Below are 23,999 nucleotides of genomic sequence, written 5' to 3' on the forward strand. Positions count from 1 at the left end.
AAGGTGTACAAAATACAGATAAATCTAAGGTGAGATGAAATTAACCTAATTGCTATAAAAACAAATTAACTATCAAAACATCTATTGTTATTTGGAAGTGGGATTGGGTAGAACTGAGATTTTTAAAAGTGGGAATAGGTGGAAGACACCATATTAATAATGTTTAATCCTCATATAAGACAGTCCCGGCGTTCCATATGTTCTGTCGGTTTTTAAGATTTACTAAAAGTCGTTAGAACGCATTTCTTCTTATTCAGATTTATTCAGTAAATTGGCCTTACTTTTTTCGAGATTCTATTGCTAAATGTCCGAAAATTAAATGTATAATACTAATTGTTAAATCCGTTGACTTAAAATGACTGATGCAACTTGCTTAACCGGTAGGTAGACGGTGGGTAGGTAAACTGTAAATAGGTAAGCAATTCTCTTTCTGGTTTCTTTAATTCTCTCTCTCTCTCTCTCTCTCTCTCTCTCTCTCTCTCTCTCTCTCTCTGGACTTTGTTAGGGGAAAATGAAGAATCATTTTTAAAACAATTCTAACAATCATTGAATTCGACTCATTATCTGAAAGGATGTTTCCCTAAAAAAAAATGAGACCAACAATTCTCAGTTTACCTAAGGTGAGTATATTTTCTTATTTTATTTTAGCCATAAAGACAAATACTTCCTTAAATAAAATCCGCAAGGGGTCGTTATTCTACCGGGGTCATTTTTCTTTATTGAAAAATGACCAGTTATTATTCTACTGGTATATTTCATGAAGTACTTTAGTGCTTCATGAAAAATATGCAGACATGAAGTGTTGTAGTTCATGTTCCTCATGAATTTTTAAAAATTCAATTCATTTCTTCCATTTTCATTTTTTTTTGATGATTTGACACAAATTATGAGATTCTAGATTCTTTTGTTTTCTTTTCTTTCTTTTTTTTTTCTTCTTTTTTTTTAAAGAAAGAGATTACATTTATATTTGACAAATTCATACTCATCCAGGTCAGTTTCATGAAAAAATAAATAAATAAATAAATAAATAAATCACTTTCCTCTTTGAAAAGAATTCAAAGCGAAAATAATTGGAAATGTAAATATTTGAGCATTTCATCTATTTGAAAATTGATATGTTAATGTTGATGAAAAAATATACTATAAAGACAACTTGTCCACGATTTTACCGGACAACCCTCGCATATTGTAGGACTGCATTTAAACTGAATATAATTTTCCAAATAAGACGATATAGCAGCTGGTGGAAACAACAGGTACTTGTGGACAGGGACACCCACTCCCCCGAATAACCCCCCCCCCTCAAAAGACTTTTTTATCTGTCTTTTTTCATAAATTATTTTTCTACTACACATTTACAACGTATTCAGTATGAAAAAAAACTATCGTAGAATAAACGTTTTATTTAAAAAAAAAAATCATACCCGCGGTATTATAAAATAGTAAAACAAGTACTTGTGGTGGAAACATGTCCTGAAATAATTTAAGCATAACGAGCACCGCCCGTTATGCAAATTATCCCACGTTCCCAACATTCGTAGATCTATATCATTTTAGCTGACCTGGAATGTATTAAAAATTGGGCGAGATTTTTGTTTTTCAAGAAATCATGAAAGTGCATAATATTCAATATTGGATTTCACTGTCACTTCAACTCAAGTTGGAATGCTAAAAAATGTATACTGGGGTGATACAACTGGACATATAATCAAGTTGCCAACTGAACATTTCTTTATGTAACTTAATAAAAATTTATGATACTGGAAGGGTTAAAACAGTTAACTTTATGTTTGTTTGTATACGCATTATGTAGGAATGAATATGTGTCATTGCTGTGTCAGTTATAATATACGCAAGCTAGTTATGATATTATATCATACTTTCAGGAAAATTGAATGAATCTGATTCGTCGAGAAACATTTAAAAAAAAAAAAAAAAAAAAAAAAAAAAAAAAAAAAAAAAAAAAACACTATCACCCTGTAAATTATGAAACCACGTCCTCCAGCGTAGCAGCAGTCAAGATTGCTTGACGAGTGGTGATATTCCAAAAAAATATAGACTGCGCAGAATTTTACGCGCACGGTTCAGTGTTATATTTATTTGTATAAAACATTCAGTAAAATATAAAAATTCAGCATATAGTTAAGGGTAACATTGAAAAAATTTCACTCCAAGAAAACTATTGTCGACCGAGGCGCAGGCTTCAATGTTACCCTCATATAATGCAGTATAATAACTGAAAAAGGTGATCAATAAAAAAAATCTACAAACAATACAATTTGAATCTGTGAACAGAGCATAAAACATGCATCCCCGGAAATTCCAGAGGGGGGGGGGGAGGTCAGGTGTCTAAGAGGAGTTGCTGAAAGCCTTGTAACGTTTATTTCAACATTTGTTTCCTTTGCTTGTGTGTGTATTTTTATTTTAAGGGGAGGGGGTGCATATTTCTTTAATTTCATTTTTTAATTTATCATGATCTTGATATTAATCACCTTGTATAAATGTGAGCTAGTAGAATAATTCATGACACATAACAAATAAAAACGTCCCTTGACATGGCCATAGGAACCGCCGGGGGAGAGGGGGCACGGGGGTGCCGTGCCACCCCTAATTTTGCTGATATATAGAATACTATAAAAAAAACATTGCTACTATATATATGCTTGTGCCCCCCCCCCTCTCCTCAATAATAACTTCTTTTTTTTTTTTTTGCTTATCAAGGAATTTTTTGTTTAAAAAAAATATTTTCATTCATTTTGATCATAAATTTTTATCTACTAATAATAAATTTGTGCATTTAATTAAATATAAATTTGAAATAGCTGAAATAAATTAACGATTAAAAAAGCTTTTAGTTTTCATATAGGTCTAATAAGGAAATTTTCAATATAAATTAAGTTCTTCAGGCATTTATTTATTGGTAGTTGTACTAGTTGAACCCCCAACTGAAAATGTACATGTATGGATTTGCCACCTCAAAGTGAAATTGCTTCCTATGTAAGGACCTGCTGGCCCCGGACTGTGCATGCATACATGTATATATTGGGATGGAGGGGATCCTATCCGAAAGCACCTGTCAGTAAACATTGGTAAAACCGATATGGTCATCCCATTTAACCAGCTTAACAGAAAAAAAGACATTCAAGAACATTTCTAAAGCTTGACAGAAAAAAATACATTCAAGAAAATTTCCAACTTTAGATGTCATATTTTAAAGTTAATCTAATTAATATTATCTGTGTACAATATGTAGGTGTACGGTAATGTAACAGGCCCGTAGGAAGCAATTTCAGTTGAAGAGGGGGGCACAGCCCGTACATTTTCAGTTGGGGGGCACTATCAACCACCAAAATTTCCTTGACAAGCAAAAAAAAGTCATCAGGCGTTAATATTGAGGGGGCACAAGCATATAATTTAAGCTTTGTTTTCTATAGTAATCTATATATTGGCAAAATTATTGGGGGGCACGCCCCCCCCCTCCCCCCGGTTCCTACGGCCATGATGTAATGAATATAAAGGGGTGGATCAACTTTTTTTTCAGTTACATACATTAAATAGCTTTCTTTCCTAATTTACGTCATTGAGTGGGTAGGCGTAACAAGTTTGAGTGACAGATTGTGTCGAACATGCATTAATACTGGCGATTGATAAAAACTCCCGAGGAGATCCGAAAAGTGGGAAATGAGTCATATAGGTAAAATGGCGACGTGAGGAATTTACAGGTAAAAACAGGTATTTTTCAATTGTTGAAATATAAATAATATTTAGACGCAATCAGATTTGTTTAATTGAATAATCCTTAGTAAGTAGCTATATCTGTTTATTATTAGTCGTGTTTTATGAATGTCCTATCATGTGAGAGCAAAATATACGTTGTTTACCTCTACATTGAAAAATATTTGAATTCCTACTTCCGGTATTTTTTAGTGCTTGAAAAGATAGTCCAATTAGCTGTATTCGATGTATATGATGTAGAACTTGTCTGTTATATCTTTAGTTTTTAAATAACAAGCGTTTTTAAATACATCCAACAAGGATGCATACATAGACTGAAGCTGAAGGTATGATCATGATGTGTCGTAGTGTGCCACCTTTTATTTGTGGAACAATTACACAATTTAAAACTGATTATATATAGTATTGTGCACAAAATGTAGATAATTTACTGTCAGTATGAATTTTATAAAACTTACATTAACATAAATTGATATTGCAGAGAAAGAACTAGTCATGAGAGCCTTCAAGAACATCTCAGCCATTTTGTTCAGCTTTTTATGTAGTACATGTTTAGGTAAGGGTTTAATACAAATGTAAGTATCAATATGCTAATATTTCAGGAAGAAAAAATAAAGTCATCTGAGTAATTATGTTCATTGTATATTGTACTTTAAGAAGGGAAACACACATACATGTTAAAGTAAATTTTGAGGGGATGAGGTGGGAACATTTTTTGGTAATGTCAGGTTGAATATAAGTTCTTAATGGTCTATTAGGGACAAGTCTTAAGTAAATCACTTCTTCTTTTGGCTTCAGTTAATAATTTTTTAAGTTTTTTAATATCCAAATTATTGATCATCTATAATCACAGGGTTGTCCCTATGACACAGGGGCCAGGGAATATCCTGCCTATAATGATGTAATCCCCTGGTTATTCTGGTATTCATCCTCAAACTCCTGTTAGGGGAGGAACCCAAAAGCCCCTTCTACTTTTTTTAATGTCCCCTGCTATTTCAATTCTTGGGGACAACCCTGATAATTATCATATATAACAGCATTTTTTTTTTCTATCCGAGTGGGAATGGCTTTAGTACAGATTCATTTTGGGAAAATAGTGTCGAAATAGAACAAAGAGAAATTTTCTGTCATGTAAACAAATAAAAATTATTTGTGTCTATTCTAGTCTCAATAGATATTAATCCAAATTTTAAAGAATAAACAACAAGTAATCCATTTACATATTAATGCCCCTTGTTCTCATGTTTTTCTGATGCTTTCAAGTTGTCAAAAATGTAAGATTCAAGGCTTTTTACAACGTGTCCCGCAATATTACAACTGATCTCTACTTATGGTTTAAGAGGAATTGAACCACAAGTCATCTCATACAAGATACAACATTTAAGTTTAATGCTTTGAAAAGAATTAAAATGTCATCGTAGTCTATTCCTTGGCAGTTGAAATGGAAATTTTTAGTCTCAAAATTGGGGAAAAAAACATTTTTTAGCCTTGGGAATGGTACCATTTATTGGTACCAACTAATTATAAGGGGGGAAAAATCTCTGTATGTTTTTCTTTCTTTAATTTTTTTTCCAGTATAAGCAAGCCATGTTAAACAACATTACATTTAATTATATAAGAAACAACATACATTTGTACATTTTGAGTATCATAGAATTAAATGATTTGACATGTATGTTTATATAGTATATCCTATGAGAAATTCTATACCCAACTTCAATATTCTATTTTATATATTTAGTAAAAGTCTAAGAGGAAACATAACTTTATAATTTTCATGAAATTCAACATGATGAATTTGGCAGAGTGAAACATGATAAAACCATGAAATTTTATTCATAATTCAATCAGCACAAACATGCAAACACTATATTAAATGGTTATTAGCTGTAGCTGGCACAATAACTAGCTTATAATTTTAATTTTTCCATAACAGGAAAACAAAAAGTCATACCAAATAGACCTCCAGGTATTTATATGCAGCCAGACTTTGATGTTTATTATAAAGATGGTGAATCTGTGAAACTACCTTGCAGGGCAGATGGAGTGCCAAAACCAACGTAAGTTCATGTAACAAAAATGAAAATTTATTGTATAAGCAAGAGTAAATATGTTGTTCTTTCCATCCCGAATCTGTCATACAAATGTGCAAACATGAGTGCTTGTCAATGAGCAATTCCATGGTTTTGTGATTAAAATTACTGTTTTTTTTTGTTTTGTTTTTTTTGTGGGGGGAGGGGTTTGGTTTTTTTCTTTCTTTTCTTTCTGTTTTCTTTAAAAAATTGGGATTCATTGACTCAATATGACTTTAAAATTTTCATTTTTGGACTCAAAAGTAAACATCTTTTCTGCATGCCTACTTCCTCTACATATGTCAACAAGTTGAATAAAGAATTTTATCCACAAGGTATGAGCAAGATGAGGGGGAAAGAAGAAATAACAAACAATTGTTTGACTATATATAATGCTTCTATGTGAAAAATCACAAAATTGTTTTGCTATTATTTTCATGAACAGGTACAGATGGAAAAGAAATGGTATTGACTTGAATCCCAGCGGTAATGACGACCGTTTCGTCCAGCTCTCAGATGAGGGAACCATTGTTATCAATGCACCAGAAGATAAAGATGAGGGTATTTTCCAATGTATTGCTGACAACAATTTTGGAATATCGGTGTCCATTAACGTGAACTTTAGGTAAATTTTATTTAATATATTTTCTTCATGAATTTTGGAAAGATTAATTTAGACACAATAGTCTTTATAAGTACTTCATGATCTTTATAATTCTGGGCCCTTGTGACATTGCTTGCTTAGATAATAATTATCTTTTCTCTAACATATCACACACTCTTGAGCATCTTTCTCCAAAACAAATCATAAAACTAAAATTAGTCAATTTGATATGCATGAATTCTCTAGGATTGTTCACTCAAAATTACTTGGCTTCTTGAATATAATCAAAGTCTTGTATAGAAACACATGTAATATTTGAGGATTTTCTCCGAAATATCAAACAAAAATTAAATTTTTCATGTTAGTAGTAATCCTTTTTGAATTCATAAGCTTGCATCACTGTAAAATAGAATTGTTCAAAATCATAAACTTTTCCAGAATTCTAGGGCTGCTCTCAGAGCCAAAGCTCTCTTAGATTTATAGCAGAATCAGAGTTGTTCAGATTTGTTCAATTTGTTAGTAAGAACAAGTTGGCATAAGTAAGCAGTATTGCTTATTAGCCTCTTGCTTTTTTTTGTTTCAATAACAGTTACTGTATCTCAAATTCAAGAATTAATCTATTTTTGTATATACTGTTCCCTGCTCATTAATTGATTTGCAAGAATTAATATGGCATGCATTTATTGTAATCATAATTAATTTTAATTTTTAGGGAGGGAAAGTTGGATGAATTTGAAGTAGCAGACTCCGTTACACACCGTCCACAGCTAGGGGAGTCGGTCACTCTTAACTGTGTTCCTCCCACTAGCTTCCCCCCAGCTGATGTTGAGTGGGTGCTAAAGACAGCTGAAGGTCATATTGAGCCTATCAACTATAACAACAGAATCTCGATGGATCTGGAAGGTTGGTTTTAAATGCATGGGTGGATCCAAGATTATGATTGTATTATTTGAGAGCCAACATAATGAAAATTTAGAAGACACACATGAGTAATTTTTGTTAGGCAGTGGTTACCACTTTTATCATATTGAGATACAATTATTTGTCAAAATTTATTGAATGCCTTTAAGTTTATCACTTTAAGGAAGGAATTATTCATCAAATTCTTGTGTACAGTAATACAAATACTTCTCTGTATAATAAACCTCTGATCAGATCGCCTGCAAATAAAATCACAGGTGTATAGATATGATTCACTATGACTGTCACAAATTTTGGTTTATAACCTTCTTAAAGAATATAAGATGCTCTTCCTGACTACTTGCTGGTGTATGAGATACAAACTTTAAGCTTGTTATTTATTTGATGGTCTTTAAAAGTCATAAAGATTGTTTCAACAAAGCCATGGTCAATGAAAGGAAAGTAGTAAACACTGCTTGAGGCTATATGTAATCTTTATTGTTTAGAAACATTTTAATATATCTTGAAGCTCAAGCTTGACAAAAAGGTTGCATCTGACTAGAAAATTTAGTCATGAACCTTCTTAAAGGTCATTCTGACAAGGTCAATGGAAGTAAAGTTTGAAGGTCATTTTGACAAGGTCAATGGTCGTAAAGTTTGAAGGTCATTTTGACAAGGTCAATGGAAGTAAAGTTTGAAATTTATAAGGGACATGCATGTAACTTTGTAATAAAAAAAGTTTTAAAAAATTTGATTTATATTTACATGTACATCATAATTCCTGGGAATATTCTTGTGTACATGTGTATCAAGATACTGTACTTGTTGTATTAAGTCCCATGCTTCTCTAATAAATATTAGTCAGACTCTATCATTAAGAGAAACATGAAAAGTTTTTAACAAATCAGTGTATCAAGAGAAGAAAATTGAATCTGTCATGCCTTTGCAGGACGACTGTACATCACCAACGTACAAGCTCAAGACTACAAGGAAGGAAAAGCCTATGTTTGTATGGCCATTAATTACTTCATGAGGCGAAACACATACGACAAAGCCAACTACATCGTCCCTAGTGGAAGTAAGAACAAAATGATACAGTGGCATTATGGCTTTAAAATCGGACAAGATAATTTTTTTTTGTTACTTAGTATAAGTTATGCTAAGTACATGTATTATGAAATAGATTTCAGATTAGTATAAATATTTAATGCAGGTTCTGCAACTTCTAAACTATTTTTTATTTGCTTTCACATTGTAGCTGAATTCACCTAGATTTTTTTTGTACCAGATGTGATACAACGTACACTGTATATATGATAATTTATGATTTTTTTAGCAAACTAAATTTTTAGGTCACCTGAGTCACTCAGGTGACCTATTGCTATCCGTTTTTGTCCGCCGGCGTGCGTCGTGCGATGTGCGTTAACATTTGAACATTTTTAGCTTCTTCTCTGAAACCGCTCAACCAATTTCAACTAAATTTGGCATATAGCATCTATGGGTGAAGGGGAACAAAAATTGTGAATTTCATGGTCCCTGCCCCCCTGGGGCCTGAGGGGTGGGGCTAAAACCACCAAAATTAATGCAATCTTTAAAAATCTTCTTCTTTACTCCTGGACATCAAGCAGTCAAACTGTTGGCATGATTGTAATAAGCATTGAGTCCTCTACCAAAATTGTGAAATTCATGGCCCCAGGGTCAGGGGTTCTGGTGCTAGGGCGGGGCTATATAGATCATATAGTGAAAGTGCATTATTTCTTTGAAAATCTTCTTCTCTGCTCCTGGGTATTAAATAAACTAACTAAGTATATAGTTATGATGAGTAAGAGTGCCTCTTCCAAAATTGTGAAATTCATGGCCCCAGGGTCAGGGGTTCTGGTGTTAGGGCGGGGCTCTATTGATTATATAGTGAAAATGCATTAATTCTTTGGAAATCTTCTTCTCTGCTCCTGGGTATTAAATAAACTAACTAAGTATATAGTAATGATGAGTAAGAGTGCCTCTTCCAAAATTGTGAAATTCATGGCCCCAGGGGCAGGGGTTCTGGTGTTAGGGCGGGGCTCTATTGATTATATAGTGAAAATGCATTAATTCATTGAAAATCTTCTTCTCTGCTCCTGGGTATTAAATAAACTAACTAAGTGTATAGTTAAAATGAGTAAGAGTGCCTCTTCCAAAATTGTGAAATTCATGGCCCCAGGGGCAGGGGTTCTGGTGTTAGGGCGGGGCTCTATTGATTATATAGTGAAAATGCATTAATTCATTGAAAATCTTCTTCTCTGCTCCTGGGTATTAAATAAACTAACTAAGTATATAGGAATGATGAGTAAGAGTGCCTCTTCCAAAATTGTGAAATTCATGGCCCCAGGGGCAGGGGTTCTGGTGTTAGGGCGGGGCTCTATTGATTATATAGTGAAAATGCATTAATTCATTGAAAATCTTCTTCTCTGCTCCTGGGTATTAAATAAACTAACTAAGTATATAGTTATGATGAGTAAGAGTGACTCTTCCAAAATTGTGAAATTCATGGCCCCAGGGGCAGGGGTTCTGGTGTTAGGGCGGGGCTCTATTGATTATATAGTGAAAATGCATTAATTCATTGAAAATCTTCTTCTCTGCTCCTGGGTATTAAATAAACTAACTAAGTACATAGTTAGGATAAGCAAGAGTGCCTCTTCCAAAATTGTGAATTTCATGGCCCCAGGGTCAGGGGTTCTGGTGTTAGGGTGGGACTCTATTGATTATATAGTGAAAATGCATTAATCCTTTGAAAATCTTCTTCTCTGCTCTTGGGTATTAAATTTAGTAACTGAGTACATACTTATGATGAGCAAGAGTGCCTCTTTCAAAATTGTGAATTTCATGGCCCCTGGGTCAGGGGTTCTGGTGTTAGGGTGGGGCTCTATTGATTATATAGTGAAAATGCATTAATTCTTTGAAAATCTTCTTATCTACTCCTGGGTATTATTGAAACACATTAAATACATAGTTATGATAATCAAGGATGCCTCTTTCAAAATTGTGAAATTCGTGGCCCCTGGATCAGGGGTTCTGGTGTTAGGGCGGGGCTCTATTGATTATAAAGTGAAAATGTTTTAATTCTTTAAAAATCTTTTTCTCAGCACCTGGGTATTATTTAAACAAACTAAGTACATTGTTATGATAAGCAAGGATGCCTCTTCCAAAATTGTGAAATTCATGGCCCTGGGGACAGGAGTTCTGGTGTTAGGGCGGGGCTATATAGATCCTATAGTGAAGGTGAATTATTTCTTTGAAAATCTTCTTCTCTGCCCCTGGGTATTGCTTAAACAGACTAAAGTACATTGTTATGATACACAAGGATGCCTCTTCCAAAATTGTGAATTTTATGACCCCAGGTTTAAGGGTTCTGGTGAAAGGGGGGGGGGGGCTTATATTGATTATAAAGTGAAAAAGCAAAATTTCTTTGAAAATATTCTTTTCTTCTTCTGGTTAAAAAAGCAAAGAAGCTCAGTGTATAGTTATGATGAGCAAGTGTGCTTCTTCCAGAGTAGTGAATTTCATGACCCCTGGGTCAGATGTGCTGGTGTGAGGGTGGGGCTCTTGATAATTTAGTGAAAATGCATTAATTCTATTAAATAATCCTGTTTGCTCCTTAGTGTTAAGCTGATAAACAAAGTGATGATGAGCAAACATATGGTCCCAGGGTCAGAAGCTCTGGTGTTTTGGGGGTGGGGGTTGGGGGCTCTATTGATAATATAGTGAATCTGTAGTAAAAATGCATTATTTATTTAAAAATCTTTTCCGCACCTGGGCATATCTGAGGCAAACAGAGTAAAAGTTTTTACAAGGAAGGGAATTTTTACCAGATTTTTGAACATCTGGACCATTTGGTCAAGTGTTCTGGTCCTGGCCAGGGCTCTATTAGTTTGTATTCTACTGAGAGGAGTTATTCCCCTTTGCCATTTACTTTTGATAATTTATCACTGTAAATAATATACTTGAAAGGTAAATAGAATAAGAGAATTATGCAAAAACTTTTATTGTATAATACAAAAAGTACTTTCATAGTTTTAATGATCAGATAGACTTGTAAGTAGTAGATAAATAAAAATGAGACAAAAATAACTTGTCTTATTAAATATTCATCAAAGACCAAGAGATGCCAATGTAAGAGATTTCAACAAAGGATTAAAATAGTACAGAAGCATTGATAATTTGTTAATATACTGTATAGTGATAGTGATAAATGGGGAACAGATTAGAACCTAATTTATGAACTGTAAATGAATATTAAGACCAATTATTTTGTTGATCATAATCAACCTATTTTTCTTGCTTTTGGGCAACAAAGCTTCACCTTTCAGTTCATTTTATACTCTATGCATCCTTGAAATTGTTGTATAATACTCAGGTGACCGTTAAGGCCCTTGGACCTCTTGTTAGAATTTCTGTCAACTTCATTTACCCTGAAGTATGTTTTAGTTTGAGAAATAGTACAATATAGGTCATTGATATAATTTTTGCTGATTTTAGGCTCACCTGTTAAGAGACCTGCCGAGTACCTCTGGGCCTCACCTTCTGATCACTTTGGTCTGAGGGGAGACACATTCAAACTCAAGTGTATTTTCAGTGGAAAGTAAGTTGAATAGTTCTGTACATGTATATTCATTTAATCTGGATTACATGGTTTGGTTGGAATTTTCATTCATTGTAAACTTGCCTTGATCCAAGCTTTTATATATTAAAAAAAAGTTCTACCAAGCAAAAACTTATCAGCATGACAGTAGCTCTTTCCAATAATTGCATATTAATACAAGTTCAGAGGGAGCTGTAAATGTTAAGTATATACAAAATAAATTTCTTTGGTCTTGAATCTTAAAAGAATGTCTTTTATTTCTCATTATTTTGTTGACCTGTGTAAACACCAAGTTTGTATTTTCTTTTATCAAGTCCCACCCCAGAAGTGTTCTGGTTGAAAAATAAGGCCGACCTTCCTGATTATTATGAAGTCTCACTTGGAGGACAGGAACTGACGATACCTAACCTGACAGAGGACGATGCCGGGCCCTACGAGTGTTACGGCACAAACACCCAAGGACCTCGAGCCTTCAGAAATTTTGTCATCAGAGTGGAATGTAAGCTATTCATGGTTTATACACTATATGACTGTATATTTTTTGTTGTTTTATATCCAGTTTGACTTAGGAAAACTTCAGAGAAACACATAATTTTTTACATGTATTTCCAGTTTGGTATTATCCTTTGTAAAACTGCAGTCAAATTAAGTATTGCCATAAATCAAAATTGTTATGTATAATACTGTATTGGTTTAACAATTATAATTACTGTTCTGTTACATTTATTCAATCTTAAATGATTGCTAATGAAAATAATTCCTCAAGTGTATGTAAAATTTTATTTTAGCCAAGCCATATTGGGAAGTTGAGCCAAAAGACGTTGAGACTAGTGTTGGGGCAGCTGTGACCTTTATCTGCAAGGCTAAAGGTTACCCTGAGCCAAAAATAGCATGGCTCATTAATGGAATCAAGCTGGAAGGTAATATGCCTTTTATTTCTTTGAATAAGTAAATTAATTTTTACCAGTTCGGGAATTTTAATGAATTTACGTGAAATTTTTGATTTTCTAGATGATTAACAGTGTAATAAAATATTTTTTGTATTGGTTTCCGTTAATTAAATTTGACTTATGTTTTTATTCATAGAATCTAAGGTACCAATATTTCAAAGTGACAGATTCCTGAAACCTGATGCTAACAACTTGACCTTTGTGAACTTGAACAAAAATGACCATATGGTCATACAATGTAATGCCTCCAACATCCATGGTTACGTGTTTTCTGATGTTTATCTAAATGTTTTGGGTAAGTATTTTTTTCTTGTGTGTCAATTGGTAGTCAAGATTTTTATTAATAGAAGTTAACTTATAGTTTGAAGATCAGAATTTAGCGGGCTTATTCTGTCTTCTTGTACAATAGTTATGACTATGATTTTAAAAGCTAAGGGAGTCATTACAAAAGGTTGCTAAAACAAGCGTACTATTGAAATGCAATTCACTTTTTTCCCAAAAACCAGAGGAAGAACCAGCCATCATTGTCCCACCAGCTCGCGAGCTTAAGGTCGCAGAAAGTCGAGATATCGAGCTGACATGTATCACCAGTGGAAAACCAGAACCCATCATCACCTGGAGAAAGGAGGGGGAGCAGATAACGGGAGGAAGATACCAAATCCAACCCAACGGAAACCTTCACATAGAGGTACAGTTGAACTTTATCATCTCATGACAAACACCTATATCTCAAATATCAGGGATATATCTAAGTGATTTGGCAGTCCAACCACTTGTTTTTCACTTTCGTTATCTCAAATCCTCAGATTTCCGGAGGATTAATCTCATGAAGTTCCAATTGAGTTTGAGATAACAAGGTTTGAGTTTGAGATAACGAGGTTTGACTGTATGTACACATGTATTTTGTCACTTTTGCTTACTCCCTAAGTGTGTCTGCAGAGTATTGAGTATACTAGTTGCTTATAAAAAGTTATAAGGAATATTGAAAGAAATCTACCTATTAATTTGATAAATTTCTTAAAAAGCATTAAAAAATTATATGGATATGTTGTTTCCTTATCTTTTAAACTGATTTAGAAACCCATTAAATTGTGAATCTACTTGACTGTATTTTGTAATGCTGTATGTACATGATTGTATTGTCTGTTTAACAGAGTGTCGTATTGTCTGATGCTGGTAACTACACGTGTCATGCCTACAATAAATTTAACTTTGATGAAGCCTGGGGAGTCTTGATAGTCCGAGGTAAGAGAGTCAAGGAATTTTCCTCTTAGTTTATTGCTATGAAAGGTTTTCTATTGTTTATGCAATAATTGGCATGTTCAGTCATCCTTGAAGAGAGTGCAATACATGTAATTTTGATATGCAAATGCTCGGGTTTCCTCTCTTTTTTTTTTTTTTTTTTTTTAGAATCAAAGGCATATACGTAAAGGAATTTGTCTTGTAGTATTGTAAGTTAAAAAAGTTTCTAAATATTTTATTTTCCTACATTTTGCAGCCAAAACTAGGACTGTGCAGAGGCCTGGCGGGTTGGAAGTAACTGCAGGAAGTGACGCAAAGTTCACCTGCTCCGGAACAACAGATTTCGCCGAGATTAAGAATCTGCGAATTTCCTGGTTGAAGGATAACAAACCAATCACAACAAATGACCAGAGAATGACCCAGAACTTCCAGGATAACTCCCTGACCATTAGTGGTACCATTGCTCGAGACTCTGGAACATACACTTGTGTGATCTCTAATGGATTGGATAGTGCCACAGCAGGAGCCATTCTGACAGTAAAGGGTAAAGGCTTAACTTCCTGTCAATTGAATTTCCCAAAATAATTGTTAATTTTTACAAACTAGGCAATTAATTGAAGATTTTGCGATTTACAAAGTCCTTTAAAAACTGATTCAAATTTTAGTTATAGTTTAAATAACCAGATGTGCTTTGATATGGGAAATGTAAAAAAAAAAATGACATGTTGAGCAACACAGATTTTACATCTCTAGTAATTAATATATACTATTATTCAGCAAGCAGCATAATGTATACATGTTAAAAGTGATTTTCATACTTCTCTTACTACAGATAAACCAGACCCACCGATAGGAGTGACATTAATTACCTGCAGTGAAACACAGGCAGAAATAGGTTGGACCAAAGGTGCATCTAACAATGCTCCAATTCAGTATTTTATAATTCAGTACAACACATCCTTTAGTCCTGACGAGTGGTTTATTGGAGCCAATAATGTCTTGGCAACCCAGAACAATGGGTTTGTCAAACTTACGCCATGGGTGGAGTACAGCTTCCGAGTTCTGGCTACGAATAAAATCGGCGCCAGTGAACCTAGCTATCACACAGAACAGATCTGTAAGACTAACGCAGCCAGACCATCTAAAAATCCAGAAAATGTCCGTACCATTGGAGACAAGAGAAACTATCTGATAATTGAATGGACGGTATGTTGCATTAAGACCTTGTCATCATGTTAAATTTAAACAAGAAAAGCTGAATTTAAAAAATTACTGGATAAAGCTTTGAAATATTTCATTAGGATAATTGCATGTCATGTAGATCTGAAATGTAATTCTATGATATTGACATGAAATGTACATGACTCTGTATATTGAAGATTAGCAACCATTTATACAGTATTATAGATTGAAAAATTTCATAATTTAAAACACCCTTTCGATTTTCTGTAATAATGATATGATTGCTGTACAGTGTGAAAAAGTTATACATAGTTGTATTTTGTTAGGGTTCAGTTGAGAAAATCCAGGAAATATTACATCTTTGAATAAAATGATAACATTATTACAATATACATATAATCACACATTAAATTGCATAATATGAATATTCTTATCAAACCTTTTTGACCTGTCCAATTTCTTAATCATGATGTTTTCCTTTACCATACATATACATGCTTTTACTTTCATTTTAGTACATAATATTTCATTTTCATTTTACTTTCTTAGCCTATGCCCCCCATTGAGCACAATGGTCAGCAGTTCAAATATATCCTGACCATTCAGAGAGAGGGACAAGGCACCAATGACATCTCACCGGTCACCATCTCAGAGTGGAGGACGTTCCGCTATGAGAAACAGACTAACGATGTCTTTGTGCCATATATCATTACAATCAAAGCAAACAATGAAGCTGGTGACTCAACTGCTCCAGTCCAGGAGGTCAAAGGTTACTCAGCCGAGGAAAGTAAGTGGTTCTTGTTCACACTAGGGCTGAGTCAATATATCAATATACTGTATCAATGCATATATCAATATTCTCAAGTGTATCATATCAAAACATGAACTTCCAATACATATCGGTCATGCAGTTTGTCTCTAAATTTTGTGTTAAAGTAGGGAATTTTTATCAGTATTTGTATAAACATGTATTAGACTGTTTTGAAATAATTAAAACTCATCTTTTATGAAAAAATATTTATTGTTGCTTATTTTCGTTTAGTTCTTTGAACATGGAATTAAATATCTCCTGGGAAAAGAATTCTATCAATTCTTACTCTATAAAGAAGAGGCCACACATTGTATGAGATCTGTGGGTAACATTTTATTTTTCAGTCCCCACTATCACTGTGTCAGAGCTTACCATAGACTCCACTGTCACAGAGTCCTCCGTCATCTTCTACTGGGACTGGGATGAGAATCTAAATACCCCACAGGCAGGCACCCCAGTCCAGGGAATCTTCAGGGGATTTAAGGTAGGTCTTATATCTTCAGTTTAAAATATTTTAAAAGATGTATTACCAAGGGTAATTCAGATACAATTTAAATATAACTATTCTTTAAGATTCACCATGCCACTATTCGCCAATATAAAATTTTGCCTTAAGGCCAAAAAGAATTAATCTTTAGTTTCTCGGGCACCACCGCATCAGATCAAACACTGCCGCATTGGTTGGTTGGATTGCAAAGGGAAATAACTCAATTTTCTAATTTTTTTTTTCAAGTGGAAAAAGATAATTGAGTTGCTCCCTTTTCAATCATGCTAATAAAAGACGTTTTTATTATGCAGTGTATTTCTTGTAAAAACGATATTTTATGGTTTAACTTCTTATCTCCTTATTACAATGTTTGGACTAAAATTAATTTAAGCTGAGTAGATACATGTATAATAATTAATATAAGAGTACAAAAAAATAAGAATAAATTAATATCTGAATCTGCCTTTTCTTTATGGTTTATGTCAGACTCAATACATTCAGTGCATTTTTTTTTTTTATAATTTAGATTCAATACTGGGTCAGAGGTCAGAAGGAACAAACATTCCAAGAAGCAGAGATTCCAGTTAGTGAGCTCACTCTCCGATATGCAAGACGAAAGAAGCGAGCCATCCAGTCGTATAAATTTACATTGGAGGGGCTGCTTGGATACCAGGATTATGAGGCACAGATGAGAGTAATGAACACGTATTATGCAGGACCACCTAGTGCTATTGTGTCATTCAGGACAACTCTGGGAGGTTTGTGTTTTCAACATAATTTGACGAAAATTATTTACTATATTTTGTTTTAGAATAGATAATGATATTCTTGTCAGGTTCCAAAATATTTAAAAATAAAAGATAACTAATGAAATTTTTTCTAGTACTACTTTCGTTTACTGTACAAAACTGAATATTGCACATGTAGCATTGATATGAAGTAATTTAAAGGGGGATAACTGTTGTCTATTGTAGTAACTGGACCAGTGAGAAATCTCCGTGTGGCACAGTCAGGAAGTAACTTTATAAGGCTGGCCTGGGAACCCCCCGAGGTGGTGGATCAAGCTTTTGGTAGTAACTGGTACAACCTGTTATCTGGGTATGACATAGGATACCAAACAGGTCAGCTATTCATATACAGAAAAGCAGCTTGCCTTTTCTGTGCTAAATATCTTTTGTATAATTCTCTCTTCAATGTACATGTACTTTGGAATTTTTTGAAGAAGGGAAAGAAATTCTTGTGTATTCTGTTAAAAGGTCAAGATGTACTAGTGTTTGAAGAGGAAATTAGGCACACAGTATTGGTTACAATCTGCTGTTGGCATCGATAAGGAAAAATACCTGAATTCATTTAGTTTGAATTTTTTTGGGTATAATACATGTATTTATTTGCACAATGTCTCTCCTGCAGTGAGTGGTTTGGACCTTGGAAATCTCCAAGAGAAGATCCCAGACATCACTGATCCAAGGACTAATGATACATTTGTAAATGGACTGGTATATAAAACCAAATACAGGCTATATGTGTGGCCTAAGAATACCAAAGGTCGAGGGGAAGTGTCATTTATTGAGGCCTCAACCTCAGGACCTGCATGTAAGTGTCATGTACTTTGTATATTGTGCACAAGAAAATAAAAAAGGAAGTTTTTAGTGCAGTATTGACAATTTGTTTGAAATTGTGTACTTGAATTACATTTGATACTAAGAAATTTTGACTTGTGTCCCAGCAAAATTGTTATTTTAATACTATTGTATCTACATGTACATATATTAGTAGAATTTTATCTTTGTAACAAAAGATTTTCTATATTCATTTAGTGCATACATGCCAGTGAATGCTATTTTTTAATAATAACTAGGATTCAAAAAAGTATATTAATTTTCCTCCTGAAAGAACTTCAATTAAAAAAAAAAAGAAATGGAAAATACATATATGACATAAATATTATAATAGAGGGAAATCAATAAATCATACCTTTTGTGACAGAGTAAGAATTCTTTTTTCAGCGTCAAATGCACCATCATTTACAATGAAGGATGTAAACCAGACCTTTGTTAATGTGACCTGGAATTTGAAAATGGACCCCAAATCTGGCACGGTCATTTACATTGAGTACAGAAAAGAAGGTAAGCATGTATTTTTAGCAACACACAAATAAAAAGATCACAGACATGTATTATGTAATTTGCAAATATTAAAAGGCTATCTGAGTACTTTATAATGAAATTGATACTGAGGATAAGACAAATACAATTCTAGTTTTTGAGGTGCCTAATTTTGAAATTGTAAAGTAAATTTTTGATAAGAAATGATCACAAATTTACTCTGTTGGCTTAAGATGATATAACCTAAGTTTTTTACAGAATGTGTTTTGTAATTTTCCATGATGGTAACCTTTTTAAAATTTGGAGAACTTTTACATGTACATATAAGTTGGTATTTTTTGTTTCAGGTGTGTATGAATTCCAGCGTACTCCTGATGAGGTGGCCAAACAATGGAGAGCGATCACTGAACTGGACGATGGTACTACATATGAAGTCCGTCTTGTCTTGACCGATGGAAAGTCTCCATCCACTAGTGCCATTCAGACTGTCAGAACACTTGGAGTCGGTGAGTACAGTATTGAATAAATTTTATAAGTAATATTTATAAGTAACATTTAACTATAATTTGAATGAAGTTATAAACATGCATGTTTCAGTGTTTTTTCTTCAAACCAAAGAAGTACATGTACATATAGGCATAGTTGCTAATAGAAGAAAAATGTTAGATATTAAGATTGAGAATTTCTTTTTCCACTACAGCAGCGGCATACAGTCTTGGTGCAAACTTTGCGTGGTTTATTGGTCTCATTCTGTCTCTGCTGATCATCATCGCAGTGGTGGTGTTTATCATCATGTGCCGCAAGGTCACTAAACACCAACCACCACCCCAGTCCAAACTCAACGGTAAGTCAGGGCACCAGCCAAAAGTGAATGTGGGGAGGGAACTAGCATTGACATTCTCAGACTTTTTTTCCCCATTTCTTGAGTTATCTTACATTTTAAATCTAACCCCAAAAAAATATTTGCAGAGTATTTAACATTTGCATTTTCAATGTGAATATGAAGGGAAGGGAACTGTAGAGGAAGACTGAATTGAATTTTACAGCAGAATTTGTTTTAACAGGATATTTACTTATAGTTTATGTATAAAGATTTACATGTAAAAGACACCAAAAATTAACGAAATGTTGTTTTAAATAAATATTGAAAGAAGCGGGAGAAATTCAGTTTAAATTTTGATTGGGACCATTTCATTAATGAGTAAAATATTAGTCTTGGGATTACTTGAGGTAAATGCTAAGAAAAAGTTGTGACTTGTATGTGGATAATGACAATGATTTTGACCTATAGCTCCAACTCGAAGTGTGTCGGCCATGTCTGGACAGGACGGTGAATACAATTACAGGTATGGAAGGTAAATGTTTCGTGCCCTAGCCACAGGTAGTCACAGGTTGTCATGGTTACAGGGTTGTGCAAAAATATGAAGGAATAATTAAACAAAAAACATTTGTAATTATACAAGTACATTAAGTGAAGATAGAAACATCATTGCAATGTTTTCTAGTTTTCTTAACATATTTTTAAAGGTGCGTTTTAAAGCAAGTGATTTTATTTACATGTATTTGTAACGGAACTCTGTTTGGACTCTTTGTACCCAGTAAATTGAATAACTGTTACCATGACAATCTGTATTGGTATATTATCCTATTATATACTTTATCTCCAAAGCATGTATCCAAATGTGTGCTGTTTTAATTTTGATGATGACACATTAAGGTAGCAAATTTCAAACATTATTTAATATTTAAAATTAGTGATTCCTTAAACTTCAAAGCCATTCACTTGATCAATGTGCCCAAAGATATTAGAACACAGAAAATATCAAAAATTTGTATGTTCAAGTGTGACCCTTGCACATGCTTAATGTATTCAGTTCATAAAGTAAAGCTAGATCAATCCTTCATCATGTCTTTCTTGTGCCAGAAGTTAAGATTAAATATCATATGATATATAGTCATTTGTACATATCCAGGATACAAATGAATGTAGCTTTTTTTGTAAAATTTAAAATAAAAGAAGACTTTTTTTAAAAGCCAAAATGTGTCATCTAGACCAAGGCAGTTATGTTTCCATTCAATAATGTGCCTTGGTTTTGCTCTTGATATTTTAATGAATTTTTTAATATTATTTATTTGTGATGGAAAACTGCTAAACTGCATGAGGTTCAATGTTGTAACCTTATTCCTGCTTGAAACAAATGTTGAAAAAAAAGTTTAGTTATTATGTCCAAAGCAACGAGTTCCATCACTTCTGTTATTTTACAATTTTGAAATCGAATAAACATTCACGTCTAAATTCTATCAAGGGATACTGCTTGTACAGAAAAAATGCAAATCAGTAGATCAGATAGTGAAGTCATTGCTTCCATTTTGAATATCCTTCCGGAATTAAAATTATTACCTGGGGGTATGTAACAGGGGTAAAGGAGCTCTTCCGATCGCTTGTTCCAAATTAATCACACAGAAGGTGTCTGGGTCTGGATGATAAATTAGGAACTTTTTTGTTTGTTTTTAATGAAGAATTACATTTCTGCTTTATTTATTTCATACCGAGTGGAAATAGGGATGGCTTCTTTTACATTTTTTTTTCCTTGTAAGAACTTTATTTGCAAGATCCTGACAAGTTACAAGTACAAAGCACAGATATGTTTAGTAAACAGCTACAGGTCTAGTGTTTGGGGGGGGGGGGGGGGGTATTTTTTTCCCTTCAAAGCAAGACAGCAGGAAATATAAAGAATAAAAAACACAGTTATTCAGTGCTCTAGCTACAAACGAATAATATAAATTGTGATCGTGTGTCTAAATGATACGCGTATTCTTATCCTCATTCCAGAATCTTGATACAGGAAGTACATGTCTTTTAACTTTACAAAAACTGGATAAACAAAATGACATCCATAAAACTTAGAAAGTAGAAACAGTTATCAAAATTATAAATTCATTTATTTCTGTAGTTACTTGTTTAGTAATCAAGGTTTCACAATAAATAGTTCTTAATCAGAAAGTTGCTTTTTTCATTCTGCAAAAAACAAAATTAAAATTATAACATCATACTTATTATATGCAATACAGAGTTGTATCGTGTGTCGGTATCGTGATCAATGCTTTTGTATCGCATTCATCGGTGATGCTCAGGCAATGGTATTACATGAAATATACATGTAATTTTTTTCTGTTAAGCAAGTCGAGCAGGAATTCCCAGAGCATGATTTTTTTTTACAACTTAACCAAAAATGTTGTGAAGCGCATGACTTTTGTATGAGTGTGAATTTTTGAAATGATTCAAATGCGCATATATATGTATGTGCTATGCAGATTACTATCATTTGTATATATATTGCTATTATGCAAAATTTACTTGACGTCACTGAATGGAAACATTTTGCCTTGATATAGTTTAGTATTTGCAAATTATTTAATAACATGCAATACGTAGCGAAGCTAGAGAATTATTAAATCTTCAATTTAAATACTGACAAATTTTGATAGACTTCATACTGAAAATTTATGCTTGTGGAATTAAACAATTTCAAATTTTAGTTCATTTTAATAATGAGAATAGTTATAATTAGTTTAGATTTAAGTCATAAATACGTTTTTTATAATAAAACGGAAAGAGATTTTGTTTTCACAGTAGGTCAGTTTTTTGAATTGTAATTTCCTCTGAATGGATTGTAAGGAATTTCATCTCGTTACAATAATTAATGAAACTGTGATTAACCATGTCAATATACACGATATATTTCTAGATTTCGGTAGCTTGAAAAAATACATAGTTTTTAGTCTGTTTAACTTGGATATCGTTTAATTTGTATTTTTTATGATCATTGTATAATCTTTAATATTTTAGTTATGAGGGCAGTATGCACAAGAAAAGCGCCTCTTCCTTGGATAAGCCGTACTATGACGATTCTGAAGGGTACGACCGATATCGCGATGGTTACGATCAGGACGACCAGCCATACGATGAACGATATGACTCTCGGTACGATGACAACGCTTACAACAATCATTATTACGACGATCGCTATCACGATGATCGTTATGAGGACGACAGGAGAGGATACGATGATGATGATCGATATAGCGATGACAGGAGGCGATATGATGATGACGACGAAGGCGGATTTAGGGACAATGACCGACGACCAAGCGATAGGGATGATCATTATTACCCGGATGATGATAGAAATTATGAACCTTACCAAAAACGCACCTACGAACGCACCCCAAGCTACGAGAAACGCCCCATTGATGACGTCGACTATGACCAGTACAGGGAACCAGGCAAGTTTGATCGTGACGGAAACCCGATCAACACCCGCCCAAAACCGCCACCTAGCGGTGCTAACGGGTCTGGTCACGTGCCGGGAACGTCCAGTTTTGTGTAAAAATGAAATCATTCATTATAAATGAGAATTTGAGGCTTCCACTTTTGCCACGTAAAACTGGAGATTCATTTAGCCTGGCTGAAGTTTACAACTTGTTCGAGACAAACTTTATACAGAAGTTGTATATTGGATAATTAAGACTTTACCAAAATATTTTGATATTTATGCCGAAAAAATTTACAAGGGACATGTTTCATAATCAAGGTTGAAGATATATTACAAGTCAGATTTTCTTTTAGTGTATTTTTGTATATATGGACTTTTTTTTTTTTTTTTACACCCGAATAATATTTTTATACGAAGTATAAGTGCCATTGTCCAATCATTATGTGTATATATAATCATTGTTTCATTGTGTAAATGGTTGCTTAAATCGTATTTTGTAAGAGTTGAAATGAGATGCATTTTATTGACATTGAATTTTTTAAGGGACCTCTACAAATCATTCCATATTTACATTATTAACGTGATGTGTATTTGTATACTTTTAATTAGATGTATAATTATAAATTCCTGCTACATTCCATTAGTTTGTAGAAGTATATTTGTATAGGCACATTAAACATATCAGATCGAATTTTTATATCAAGGACCTGTTTCCAATAAATCTTTAACAAACAGAGAGCTGTTTTTCATGTCTGTCGATAATTCATGAGACGCAAAATATAACCTTGAATACTATATTGCTTGGATGACCCCAGTTAGACTTTCAGAGATATTTTTACAAAAAATAATGTTGCATAATATTTTCAAAAGAATTTATTTCCCTAGGGCAAGTAATCTGAGCTGGAAAGGACTACTAATTGATATATTAATTACACTGCGATGAGTTCATTAAAACGAACCAGATTGCTTTCATTTTGACTTATAAAAGACAATTAAGAAATAACTAGAGAAATTAG

The 23,999-nt window shown here is 33.4% G+C and overlaps 1 protein-coding gene across 2 annotated transcripts; it reads left to right on the forward strand.

Annotated features, from left to right (window-relative positions):
• The first annotated feature begins 3,642 nt into the window (after nt 1–3,642).
• LOC133184786 (neuroglian-like) lies at nt 3,643–23,719 on the forward strand. 2 transcript variants are annotated; one of them, XM_061319845.1, is made up of 24 exons: nt 3,643–3,722; nt 4,217–4,291; nt 5,672–5,795; nt 6,253–6,432; nt 7,124–7,314; nt 8,261–8,389; nt 11,827–11,929; nt 12,244–12,428; nt 12,718–12,849; nt 13,016–13,174; nt 13,386–13,567; nt 14,034–14,124; nt 14,378–14,665; nt 14,954–15,327; nt 15,853–16,090; nt 16,459–16,598; nt 17,128–17,359; nt 17,576–17,722; nt 18,012–18,194; nt 18,608–18,727; nt 19,054–19,212; nt 19,407–19,550; nt 19,998–20,061; nt 22,557–23,719. In XM_061319845.1, exons 2-24 carry the CDS (start codon nt 4,231–4,233, stop codon nt 23,095–23,097), a joined length of 4,167 nt encoding a protein of 1,388 aa, XP_061175829.1. In that variant the 5' UTR covers nt 3,643–3,722; nt 4,217–4,230; the 3' UTR covers nt 23,098–23,719. The 2 variants fall into 2 exon arrangements, with proteins under 2 accessions (XP_061175829.1, XP_061175830.1); XM_061319846.1 differs by having other exon boundaries at nt 19,998–20,052.
• Nucleotides 23,720–23,999: the final 280 nt, after the last annotated feature.

The sequence above is a fragment of the Saccostrea echinata genome, unplaced genomic scaffold, assembly GCF_033153115.1.
Source record: "Saccostrea echinata isolate AGI-Se365-2 ecotype Australia unplaced genomic scaffold, CSIRO_AGI_Sech_v1 ptg000011l, whole genome shotgun sequence".
Taxonomy (NCBI): domain Eukaryota; kingdom Metazoa; phylum Mollusca; class Bivalvia; order Ostreida; family Ostreidae; genus Saccostrea; species Saccostrea echinata.